General features: G+C 43.2%; 1 protein-coding gene across 1 annotated transcript; it reads right to left on the reverse strand.

Moving 5' to 3' along the window:
* Positions 1-12,544: 12,544 nt before the first annotated feature.
* Positions 12,545-13,099, reverse strand: ANXA2R (annexin A2 receptor). Its single transcript, XM_007447639.1, has one exon. The coding sequence runs from the start codon at positions 13,097-13,099 to the stop codon at positions 12,545-12,547; it is 555 nt and encodes a 184-aa protein (XP_007447701.1).
* Positions 13,100-13,481: the final 382 nt, after the last annotated feature.

Consider the following 13,481-nt stretch of genomic DNA (forward strand, 5'->3'; position numbering starts at 1 on the left):
GAGGAGGTCTGGTTGATGTGTGATACAGATGCACATTAGGGAGGGAAAACGGAGGCCGAAAGGGGTGCAGGAAGGGAGAGAGAGAGTTTTATGTTTAAATTTAATCATCCGATAGTTCACCCATTTTCCCAAAAGGCACAAGATTGTATTTCCCGTTTTGGACCAAGTAGAACCCATCTTTGCCTTTAGATTCTCTAAGGCAACTTAACTCTGCCCGTTTTTCAACAGCGGTTCAAAAACCATGGAATCACGAGTTTTCCCCCTTTTGAACAGAGCAGGGTGACTTACCAAGAAGCTTCCACAAAGGTCCCTCAACAGATCTGGAGAGCTCAACACAAAGGGAGTAGAGCTGGGTTCCCAGATCAGTCACAAATCAGTGAGCACAATGGGTTTCAGCAGCGGTTACTCACCAGCCTCCGGATTCTTAATGGGTCGTCTTTCCATCCTACTTTTAACGACAGTAATTGTTAAAAGAAAACTCAGAGTTTTACTGGATATTGAGGAAGAAACAAACTGTTCGCAAAAATGAAGATTTCAAACTGAAAACTCGTATGAAGCTCAAAGGCTTGACATCTCCGGGAAGCTTATGAAATAAACAAGAGGAAGTTGTTTGACCTTTACAATGATTGGTATTAAATACAATGGAGGTTTCCAGAGGGCAGGGGATTGGTTAAAGTGATTATCTTATTCCGTTTCAGGAAGACAAGGGTTTTTTGTTTTTGTTTTTAAATGATTTTCAAAGGCATTTGCAAGAAATAGCTTGAGTTAAATTACCCTTATGTTTTGAAATAAACTCGATTTAGTTTTGTTTACGTGGCTTATTCGGTTTTGTTTGCTAGGGGGGGTTTCAATCCTGGTTTCTATTTTATTTCATTTCATCCCACTTCATTCACCTCATCTTATCACCTGCAACTCCCATCATTCGGGTGCGAGCACGGCTTAGTTCTCAGTGTCCGCAGTTTCTAGGTGGCAGCACCCTCGAAAGCGCCAAAACGGACATTTGACTTTGGCCACAACGCCGCTATCTGCGCTGTGCCCGCCTTGCTGGGTCCCGGCACCCTTAGGCGCTCTGTGCCAGTGTTTGGTCGGTCGCGGCCCCGGCAAGTGCCCTAGGCCGGCGTTTACTCAGAAGTAGTTTCCACTAGAGTGCAGCCGGAGCTTTCTCAGGGTCGCAGCCCCGCTGCCTTCCCTATCCCTCGCAGCGGGTGGCTGGCAGCAACGCACTTGCTTTGAGCCATTTTCAAATAGCGAGTTCCGCATTAGCTATGCTGCCCATTTCACTCATGCCAGCCGGAGTGTGCCCGGGGATGCGCTTTGGAGCGTGGCAAACACCGATTTAGCGAGAGTGACAGCGATCATCTAATCCTAGGACTGCCCCTTTCAACGGTGTTTTGCTGTTTGTTTCTTGGAGGGCTAGTTTCTCTGAACGGTTGGCTTGTAAAAATTCTTTTCCGGTGTGTTTTGCTCTGTTGTTTTGTTTTCACTTGTATCTTCATTTTAGGATTTCTTATGCATTTGTAGTATTTTAATTTACGTGTAGCTTTCTACCGAGTTCCTGAGTGTGTCTGCGCTCAGCGGCAGCTCCCTGGGCCGCCTGTGCCCGGGAGCGGAGGAGCGCCGCTGGGTCTCGGCCGCGCTAGCGCCCCTTTCCGCGCGCCGCGGGTGCTGCGCGGGGCCCGGTTCCTGCCGCCCAGTCCGCGTTTTCTCAGCCGCACTTCCGCCAGCAGCGCCGAGCGGGCGCTTTCACTTTGGCCGCCACCCTCACGGCGCCAAAGGGAACTCTTCTTCCTCGCGTGGTCCTGGGTCCTATGTGCCGTCGTCTTCTCGGTCCTAGCACCGCTCCGTTCGTGGCCAGCCGGTTCAGTGTCGCGGCACCGTGATTCGCGCCCGTCTGGAGCTCCGTTGGCGTTTTCGCTAGGAGCGAAACGGGCCGCCGTTTTCCTGACACAACACGAATTTGCACCCAGTGGGTGTCCAGTAGGCTGCTGCACCGTTCCTCCCTCCAACCCCGAGGTTTCTCGGCCGCTGACCGCTAGTTTGTCAGAGTTTCTTGGGGACTTTCCAAGGCGCCAGGAGCCTTACCTCGCTGAAGAAAACGGGAATTCACTAGAGTATACGCCGCGTGCGGGGCTGGTATGGGGCACTGATTTAGAACCATGTCCAGCAAGCTGTAAACGCTCGGTTAAGGTTAACTACAGTTCTCCTTATAATCGTTCTCCTACTGCGATTTCTCAGGGGCAGCAAAGTTCAAGAGGATTGAACTCGGCGGTGTCTGAAAATTTGTACTATCTTCCCTGGGAGCTATCCCCTATAATCTTCTCACCTCGCTTTTCTAGTTTCCGGCACCGCAACCCAACCGCACCCTCCCCACCCCCCCGTTTCTCCGCCAGAATTCCATGTGCCACCAATGTAGACGTGGGTGCTGTGACTCAGCTGTTACAGAAACCCTGGCCTGTTAACTGGGAATTGCAAACATATTATTTTTATAATCTGTTGGACCACGGGGTGATAGTTTACTTTTTCAGACTCTAAAAGAATTTTTCCAGTAAGGGCTAGCTTGTGGAACATATAGCTTTAACAGGAGGGCTGCTGATGTGTGTTGTAGACACTGATAGGCCTTTATTTGAATACTTTGGGTTTCTACCTGTCCTTTGTATACATGAGGAAGGAAATCAGAAAACACAGGAAATAAATGACATTCTTGAATTTAATAAAATTTTCATTTAATCCTCAACATTTCTTGTTAGTATTTCAAAATACTTAATTTGGGGAGAATAAATGAGATATCCCTTGAATCATGGTGAGAGTGATTTATCTGTATTAACTTGTTTGCCATTATTACTGGTAGTATTTGGAGTACAATTCTACAGTTATTTTGAGCGATTCTAAAATCCAAAATTTTCTGCAGACATACCCCTTTGAGTTTAATCTAAGAGGTTAAAGTGTACTCTATATCCAGTTAACATGAATATTAATAGGAATGGGTGATTACTGGGTAAAGTCCTGACCCCACAGGCAGGGTTACTGTCTTGCAGGGCAAGCACATATCATCACTTCATGATTTACACATTCTGAAGTCCAACCAAAATAATTTCTGAGATGATTTTGTGGACCTGTAATTTTTCTAGTTATAGAGAAATGAAAAACAGAAATGGAATTATGATATACATACCATTATGTAACTAGCTCTTTTTTACTTAATATCTTGTATCTACATAATAACATTGCATTTTTCAAGTGCATATATTCCATTTTGGATCCAATTTTTAAAATTTCTAATACCTTATTGTTACAGATTTCCCAACATCCACGTTTTGGCTTTGATCATCCTCAACTTGTGGGAATTTTGTTTGTGTGTGTACTACAGTGACCAAAAGTTAACATTATGTGTCAAGAATATGTTCGTTGTGAATTTAATTCATATCTTTATATTCCCCATTAAATTACTGTACCAAATGTACTGTCACTGCATTACAGAAGGTGTATATTGCCCTACAATGTCATGATCATTGGTGTAATAAGGTATATTTTGAATTTATATGTTTGTTTAATATTTTGTTTTTAAATTTTGGTGAGTTTGAACATCATTTTACTCTATTTTTAAAGAAGCTCGTGCTATTTTATTGCATTATGCTTTCAACAGATATTTTATAGCTAAATTTTTTGGATTATGTTTAAATAGACTTCATTTTACCCTATTACCAAAAAACTGTAGGTGAAAGTGAGAAGAATGGCCAATTTAGTTATAAATAAAGCGAACAAAGTTTATAACTACATTCAACTTCTAATTGATATAAATGATGGGACAAAATCCACTAGTTACCTTATGCAGTTACTGTTTTATGAACCCTCCTCTCAAATATTCTTACATTCTCACCCACCACTATGTCTTTGCTTATGTATCTGGGTTTTATTCAAAACCCTTCGTACTTGCTAGCTCTGTGATCCTGAGTTTCAAATGAAAAATGCAATATTAATATGTGACATCTATGGAGTAAATATTTAAATCCTAATACTCTATGTTGTAGAAGAAGATTGGAATAAGTGGGGATACCTTTGTTCCTCTGGATAGAACCATGTAATTTAAGTCTTTTGGAAGAATACTATATTTATGGACTTGATGACATATTTATGATCGTTTAGAAAATAAAAATGAAGTAACTATGGTTCAGGCCTCCAAAATGGAGCCAAGTGGCCATTGTGGATATGGTTTCAGGCACCTTTCTGCATCACTGAGAACCTGAACTTTCTGAACTGTATCAAATTCAAGGACACCACCAGTCCTTTTCAAAACAATACCTGCTAGCAGCTGCTAGCCCAACCTTGTAGTTTCAAAGTTCCTCCCCTTCACAACTATGTAATGATTTCCAACACCAACCAAACCCTGCTTAGCAAGCAGTCTTACTTCTTTCCAAGGCCAATTCTAATTATCGAAAAATAATTCAGGTAACCTTGCTCTATTTTTTTTTTTTTTTCCTGCGATACGCGGGCCTCTCACTGTTGTGGTCTCTCCCGTTTGCGGAGCACAGGCTCCGGACGCGCAGGCTCAGCGGCGACGGCTCACGGGCCCAGCTGCTCCGCGGCATGTGCGATCTTCCCAGACCAGGGCACGAACCCACGTCCCCTGCATCAGCAGGCGGACTCTCAACCACTGCGCCACCAGGGAAGCCCACCTTGCTCTATTTTTAGGCTTCCCCCATTTCGTAGTTCATCAGAACACAATTCAAGTGCTTTCTTGAATCTATGCATCCCCTGCTGCAGTCCTAACAAACCCCAAATACAAGGTTTTTTTTAAACATCTTTATTGGAGTATAATTGCTTTACAATGGTGTGTTAGTTTCTGCTTTATAACAAAGTGAATCAGCTATACATATATGAATATCCCCTGTGTTCTTGGAATTTTTGGTTAACAGACTTGTGCACTTGCACAAGCTCAAGCATATAAAAGTCTAGCACAGAGGGCTCACTGCTAGAGGTTGAATTGTAGGTGATGGCAACCTTAATCTATTCCAGAAAAGAATCTCCTGTAACAGTCAAATGGATGATCAAATATTGCAATGACTCCAGGACTGCACTGAGCAAAGTGCACTTCCACAGTATCCAGCATTACTATTCAGCTTCATAATTGAGAGAACCTATGATTGTGATTATGTATGCTCTAACACACTATCTAAATAGTAAAGACACTCTAATAAAATATTTACTAGAGTCCCAATTATATATCAAACAACGAATAGATACAGCAGAAAGAAATTTACCTAAGTCCTTATCCTTAAATGTTTAAGAAGATTCCAGCACCTTGATTCTCACAGAAGTTAAGTCAAATGCACCCAGCATGGTTCATCATTATGTCTTACATGATTTAAGGCTTTGGCTAGTTCTGTAGATGGTTTCTTCATCTGGTCCTTCAGTGGTTACCGGCTGCAGTAGTCATGGTTTCCAGCAAAACAGAATCAATATAAAGGAGATTCTCAAGGTATCCTTGAGCTTGTGCAAGTGCACAATCCTTAAATCCTTAAATATGGTTTTCTTCCAAGAGAAACAAAGACCAAAGTAGAAAATGAAAGTATTTTAGAATGAAGGCATATCAGTGTCCACAACACACATCAGCAGCCCTCCTGTTAAAGCTTTCTTTGTTTTTTTGCAGTACGCGGGTCTCTCACTGTTGTGGCCTCTCTTGTTGAGGAGCACAGGCTCCGGACGCACAGGCTCAGCGACCATGACTTACGGACCCAGCCGCTCCGTGACATGTGGGATCTTCCCGGACCGGGGCACAAACCCATGTCCCCTGCGTCGGCAGGCGGACTCTCAACCACTGCGCCACTAGGGAAGCCCTAAAGCTTTCTTTTTGTTGGCAGTCTTAGAGTCTTCTGTTGTCTCATCATTGGGTCTCTTCCCCTTTTCAAAGAAGCTCTCCAGCAACGTTTGTTTTTTACTCATCTTGGCTAGGGCTAGCTTGTGGGCTTACCAAAACTGTGACTGAGAAAAATGTGCAGTGTGGGAAAGAGGCATGGATGGAAGTGGTAAATAAAATAATAGGTAGGCTATGCACGGACTAAAATAAGTGTCAGATTCTGACTTAAAGCCTGCCACCAGATGCAGCTTAATTGTCACTTGCCACTCACTGATAGGGTTTTGATGAGTCTGCAAGCAATTAATTTATTATGGTCTCTCTGCTAATGATAATTTGTATTTGCAGCCGCTCCCCAGCACTAGCATCACCGCCTCAGCTCCACCTCAGATCATCAGGCATTAGATTCTCATAAGGGGTGCACAGCCTAGATCCCTTGCATGTGCATTTCACAGTAGGGTTTCCACTCTTATGAGAATCTAATGCCTCTGCTGATCTGACAGGAGGCCGAGCTCAGGCAGTAATGCGAGTGATGGGGAGCAGTTTGCTCGTTTGCCTGCTGCTCACCTCCTGCTGTGCGGCCTAGTTCCTAATAGGCCACAGACCGATTATCTGTGGCCCAGGGGTTGGAGACCCTTGTCCTAGAGTAATGAAAATAAAGGCAATAATAAACTAATTGGACCTAATTAAACTTAAAATCTTTTGCACAGCAAAGGAAACCATAAACAAAATAAAAAGACAGCTCACAGAATGGGAGAAAATATTTGCAAATGAAGCAACCGACAGGGGATTAATCTCCAAAATATACAAATAGCTCATGCAGTTCAATAATAAAAAAAACAAATAACCCAATCAAAAAATGGGCAGAAGATCTAAATAGACATTTCTCCAAAGAAGACATACAGATGTCTGTTTTGTTATGTTTGTTCCTTTGTTTTTTTAGATTCCACATATAAGTGAAATCATACAATATTTGTCTTTCTCTGTCTCACTTATTTCACTTAGCACAATATCCTCTAAGTCCATCCTTGTTGTCCCAAAGGGCAAGATTTCATTTTTTGTTTCTGAGTAATATTCCATTGTATAGTTATACCAAATCTTCTTTATCCATTCAACTATTGATAGGCACTCAGGTTGCTTCCATATCTTGGCTGTTGTGAATAATGCTGCAGTGAACATAGGAGTGCCTATATCTTTTCTATTCAGTGTTTTTGTTTTCTTCAGATAAACCAAGAAAAAATGTAAAGATTTTAAATATTAAAAAAATAAAATAACAGTATAAAATAAAAATAAATTTAAATGAAATAAAATAGTAAAAATTAAAATTCCTAAAGTTGCACATAAAATATTAAAATTTAAAAATTTTAAATAAAATATGATAAATTAAAATAAAATAGACCATGCTTGATAATCCCTCAAGCAAAAGTATTTAAGCCCCCTAAGCAAAACAAAATCTATCCTATTTCAGGAACATAAGCGAGACTTAATTTAGCGCATTTCTTGTAAATGCCCCTGAAATCCATAAAACAAATGTCATCCTACAAAAATGGTAAAAGGTAATCCCTTTTAATCAAACCCTGCAGTCTGGACACCCCCACCGTAGCTACCAACCTTTGCTAGGGTTAAGAAAAGTCCTCATTTTCACTTTAAAGCCATCGTGTAACGTCATGCCTTTGAGCTTCCTACTAGACTTGGGGCAAATGTGTTGGCATTCTTAGTAGCATCAGAAAAAGCGCCATTTAAGCTCTGTTTACAATAGCCAGGACATGGAAGCAACCTAAGTGTCCATTGACAGATGAATGGATAAAGATGTGGCACATATATACAATGGAATATTACTCAGCCATAAAAAGAAACGAAACTGAGTTATTTGCAGTGATGTGGGTGGACCTAGAGGCTGTCATACCGAGTGAAGTAAGTCAGAAAGAGATACACAGACGTAACTCTACTACTTGGCAAAGCAATGCTGCAGTCAGCTTGCGGGGATCACTGCTGATGTTACCCAATGATCGCTTGTCAGTTACCTGTTCCTGCTCTCAGCATGCATCATCTAGACACCTAGAGTCCACTTATGGAGGTGCTTTACATTTCTGGTCTCAAGAGTGTTCCCATTCTGGTTTCTAATGTAAATTTATTTACCTCTTGGTTCTGTTGATGAAAATTCAATTAATAATCAAGCTAAGAAGAAAAAAGAGAATTTTATTTGAGTCAAACTGAGGATTACAACCCAGGAGACAGACTGTCAAAAGTTCTGAGGACTGTTCCACCTGTCAGGAACTAGATGTGCAGTTTTATACATTTTTGAGACAAATAATTATGTCTCATATTGAGAGGTTAACATTATACATAAAGTTCATCAGGGATGTTTTGGTCAGTTGTGCATGTATACAGTGAGTTGTTAGGTCAATGTGACCCCCTGTGCAGGAGAAGAAAGAAATAGTCATCTTAAAAATGACAATGCTGGTGTCAGAAAAAGGGACCATTTTTCTCAAAGGTTGATTGCATCCTCCTGCCTTGAGGAGGTCTGGTTAATGTATTATGCAGAGGCACATTGCAAACTGGGAAAACCCCATCCCAAATGGGGACATGTCATGTGGGTTTCAATTCTGACTTAGTTTGTCCTGCCATAGAGAAATTTATTTTTTTCCTCATCAGTTCTCTAGATTAGATACTGCAGTGCAGTGTGGAGGCTTATTTTTCTGGATTTGTCACTAGATGGGGACTCTTTTGAAGTCACATTATTTTCTCCATATCTTACAGGAAATGTACATCATTTTTATCTTTCTTTACTGAAAAAAACAAATTGAATAGATTATGTGGGCACTCATTTGCTATATAAATTTGGATATGTCTCTCTAGGTGGGAAGAATGGATAAAGAAATGGAGCTTATTTTATTCAAAAATCCATCTACATTTATTTCACATCAATTTCAATGATCATTTGTGAAATCTATAAAATATCCTTTCTGCCTTTCCTTCTTTTTTTATGGAGGTAAAATTGGTATATAAGTTTCAGGTGTACAACATTATCATTCAACATCTATGTTCATTACAAAGTGATCATCCCCAAAAGTTTAGTTACTATCCATCACCATACACTTGACCCTCTTCATCCATTTCAACCACCCACAGCTCCCTTCCCCTCTGGTAACCACCAATCTGTTCTCTGTGTCTATGAGTTCATTTCCATATCTCAACTGTTGTAAATAACACTGCTGAGAACATTGAGGTGCATCTATCCTTTCAAGTTAGTGTTCTTGTATTCTTCAGATGAATACCCAGAAGTGGAATAACTGAACTGTGTGGTAGTTCTATTCTTAACTTCTTGAGGAATCTGAATACTGTTTTCCAAAGTGGCTGCACCAATTTACATCCCCACCAACAGTGTAGGAGGGTACAATTTTCTTCACATCTTCACCAACACCTGTTATTTCTTGTCTTTTTGAGAATAGCCATTCTGATAGGTATGAAGTGATATCTCATTGTGGTTTTGCTTTGCATTTCCCTAATAATTAGTGATGTTGATCATCTTTCACGTGTCTATTGGGTCCTCTGCATATTTGAAAAATCAGGTTGTTTGGGGGTTTTGTTGTTGTCAAGTTGTATGCGTTCTTTATATATTTTGAATATTAACTCCTTGATGGATATGTGATTTGCAAATATCTTCTCTCATTCAGAAGGTTGCCTTCTCATGTTTTTTAAAAATTATTTATTTATTTGGCTGCATCGGGTCTTAGTTGTGGCACATGGGCTCTTCATTGTGGTGTGCGGCCTTCTCTCTAGTTGTGGCAGGCGGACTCCAGAGCGCGCGGGCTCAGTAGTTGCGGGGCAGGGGGCTTAGTTGCGCTGCAGCGTGTGGGATCTTAGTTCCCCAACCAGGGATCAAACTCGAGTCCCCTGCATTGGAAGGCAGATTCTTTTTTTTTTTTCAGGCCTCTCGCTGTTGTGGCCTCTCCCGTTGCGGAGCACAGGCTCCGGACGCACAGGCTCAGTGGCCATGGCTCACGGGCCCAGCCGCTCCGCGGCATGTGGGATCTTCCCAGACCGGGGCACGAACCCTTGTCCCCTGCATCGGCAGGTGGACTCTCAACCACTGCGCCACCAGGGAAGCCCAAAGGCAGATTCTTAACCACTGGACCACCAGGGAAATCCCAGTTACCTTTTCATTTTGATGATAGTTTCTATGGCAGTGCAGATGTTTTTAGTTTCATGTAGTCCCACTAGATTATTTTTGCTTTTGTTTTCCCTGCCTACCTTCCCCTCTTGAAATCATTCCATTTCTAGACTTGAAAAAATAGCTACCTGGTAGATACCTTGCTGTTTCACATTCCCAATATTGAATTACATGAATTAGCAATCATGCAAGAAATTCTGCCATCATAGACATTTGTGAAAATTCCTTTCGTTTGCTTAATAAATTCTACAAAAATTCCAACATCCTTCTTTATCCCATGGGTTCCTGCTTTGGCTGTTGTAGAAGGACAAGGAGCCCAGGCAGGGGTGGCTGGTGCCATTCAGGTTCAAGACAGTTAAAAATAAAAGAAAAGGAAAAGGAAACAAAGAAAAGAAAAATAAAATGAAAAAAAAAGGAACACATAAACCCCATTACTAGAAATATTTACAGGTAAAGGCAGCAGCCATCTATGCCAGAAAAGAATTTTCTCTAACCATGAAAGAGATGATCATATACTGCAATAACTCCAGCTTTCCACCAGCAAAGGGGCTTCTATAGCATTCAGCATTGCTTGTCATTTTCATGACCAAAAACAACCTAAATTTATAATTTTACATATTGCAAATACACTATTTAATATTAAAGATATTCTAATATATTTAATAAAATACTAGGGTCTAGATGTATGCTATCATTTAAAATGCAAGAAGTTATAAAGTGATAATAAGAGCTTGCCTGGTAGAGTATACCTGTCCGCATAGTCTAGGACAGTCCCAGTAATCAGTCATTCTTATGAATACTTATGTTACTTTGGAGAGAGAACACTGTGGCCTCACATCAATCTATGCCATAGTTTGCTGTCAAATGAGTTCTGCACAGAAATTTACACACAAAAGGGTAGATTCCATAAAATTTTGGATTTTAGAATCGCTAAAGGAACTGTAGAACTGTACTCCAAATACTGCTAGTGACTCCTGACAAGTGAATTTATAGAGAACTCTGTCTTTCCATGAATTCAAGGCCTATTTCATTTATTTGTCTAAGAGCTGAAGATTTGAAATGACTACTGAAAAAGTGAGGATGAAATTTTAAAATAATTTATTTCTTTATTTCCAGTTCTCACTGATTTCATTTCTGACATACACTCTTTAAGAATTAAAGGACAAAAAAGAAAAAGAATTAAAGGACAAAGTAGGAAATGAAAGTACATTAATAAAGACACAGCAGTGTCTACAACACACACCCATGTCATCGCATACTCTTGTTATGAGCTGTATATTTCCCATGCTCAGGCCTCAATGGAAAAGTTCTGTTTGAATCTGAAGAAGTAAAATATCACCCTGTGGTCTAATAGATGGGTGAAAAGAATATTTTTTGCATTCCCTGGGGACCGGCCAGGGTTACATACTGGTTGAGCCACAGCATCCAGGCTGCACAGGTGGCCCGTGGAATCCTGGCAGGGAAAGGAGAGAAAGGGTGAGGTTGGGTGGGATGCCAGAAACCAGAGCGACGAGGTGAAGGGTTTCCAGGAAACGGCTCCCAAGGCAGGGAGTCCCCACATTCAGACTCCTGTGAGATTAACCCCAGTGAAGGATTTTGCCCCCAGAGAAATCACAGCAGTTGAGAAATTCTCAGTATAATTGTATTAACATTTATTAAGCACTTACACTTTGCCTGCCATTGTTCTCTCAGGCCCCGTTTCAAACCCCGGATTGGGTGGACACCCTAGTTCAACTCCTAATGGTAATGAGAAGTCAGGCGCCTTGGGAAGTCGCCAAGTTGGAGTTAGGAAGTGACGCGAGCCTAACCGCTCGAGAATCTGGCCGCAGAAACGCCCCACCGCAAGAGACTATCCCTAGTTTTCTCTTGTCCGGGGCCCCAGCGCTCTGGCTGCAGGTCAGCTCTGAGGTGGGGGCTGGAAGTCGGCTTTGGGGCGAGCAGGAAGAAGGGACACGCCCAGGAGAGTGCCTGAGGGAGATGGAAGCTCTGCGCTACCCGAGGCCAAGGCTTCTAGATGCGTTTGGAGCGGCGACAGGCGCTGGGGGCCGTGGGGCAACGTGAAGGTGACTGGACGGCCCCACAGATGGACTGGAAGGGCCAGGGCCAGGGCCAGGCCAGGGCGCAGGAGCGCTCGTCGGGCGAGTGGAGCTCTCAGGGCTGCTGGCCGCTCTTTGCTGGATGTCTCGGAGCCCAGCACGTGTGACCCAGTTTGGCAACGCCTATGCTGGACTCCTGGCCGCCCGGTGTGCCCAAGAGACCCCCACCGGCCTCCCCTGCCCAGCGAATCAGGGGACTGAGGGTCCCTGGTGAGAACTGGCACCGGCCACCCCGCCCCTGCGTCGGGTCCTTCCCCAAAAGCCAAAGTAAGAGAGAGAAAGGCGTTGGAATTTGGTATAATTTATTAAGTAAGCGAAAGAAAAATTCACAAATGTCTCTGAAGACGAGTTCTTCCATGATTGCTAAACGGAGAGGTGTTATTGTAATAACATCTGTCGCAAGGGATCATCCAATGAAGGGTCTCAGCGGAGATGAGGGCTCCTGGGTCCAAAGGCGGCGGGAGAGGCAGCCCAGGGTCTTCCCGGCCACTGCGTGTAGGTCCGCGGCCACCAGGCTTGGGACGTCCGGTGGTGTCTCTCCAGGCCAGGAGGAGGGCGATGCTCCGGAAGGGTCCCCGCGGTCAGAGGTCGCGGGTTCCAGATGTTGGGTTGATGCCGCAAGACCCGCCCAGGGAAGCTTTGCGGGTGGGCGGCGGCCCCACCTCCTGAGGGCGATTGTGGCTCCTGGCGGGTCGCTGGCGTCGTGTCCGGGGCGGGTGACCCAGCGCCCAGCCTGCAGGTGCTCTGCGCTCGGGGTCCGTGTTTCGGGCAGTGTAGGTGCAGACGCCCGCAGGCGGTAGAAAGTTGTTCCCCGTTGAAGTCCTCGTCGTCCCCAGAGAGCTGGCCCAGCGTAGGATAGAAAGGGAGCTGCCATTCCTCAGGGTCCGCTAAGCTCAAGATTTGCAGCATCTCTGGTTCCTGGGACTCCTCTGCGGAATCCCAGGCCTCGCGCATGCAGCGGGTGAAGTTCGGCCCCATCGCTTCAGCCTCTGAGAGAAGTTTTCAGGGATCCCTTCCTTGAGAATTTATACCTTCCCGTCCAACTTTTTAGCTGTCCAACCAGAGGATATTAGGATGGGTGGTGTCGTTTTTCTGAGGTTTCAAATTGGTTCAGAAGGCAGGACCTGAGGAGATTAAGGGAAAATCCAGTCATCTTTGATAAAGTTAGTTAAGTTGATTTTGTAGATTGAGAGAATTAAAGTTTTTGTGTTGTTTGTTTTTAAAGGAACAACAGGTACAGGGCTCTGTCAAGACAAGCTATTTTGGAAGGTTACTCCTTTATGAAAAGTATCTTGTGTGGCTGACACTTTTAGGTAACTGTAAGTTCATTGATTCTCAGGGCCCCTCTGCTTAAAAAGTA

This window comes from Lipotes vexillifer, unplaced genomic scaffold, assembly GCF_000442215.2.
Source record: "Lipotes vexillifer unplaced genomic scaffold, Lipotes_vexillifer_v1.1 scaffold386, whole genome shotgun sequence".
In the NCBI taxonomy this organism is placed as follows: domain Eukaryota; kingdom Metazoa; phylum Chordata; class Mammalia; order Artiodactyla; family Lipotidae; genus Lipotes; species Lipotes vexillifer.

What these genes read in the sequence shown, in the direction of transcription:
- ANXA2R (XM_007447639.1), bottom strand. Translation starts at nt 13,099, where the DNA reads ATGGGGCCGAACTTCACCCGCTGCATGCGCGAGGCCTGGGATTCCGCA.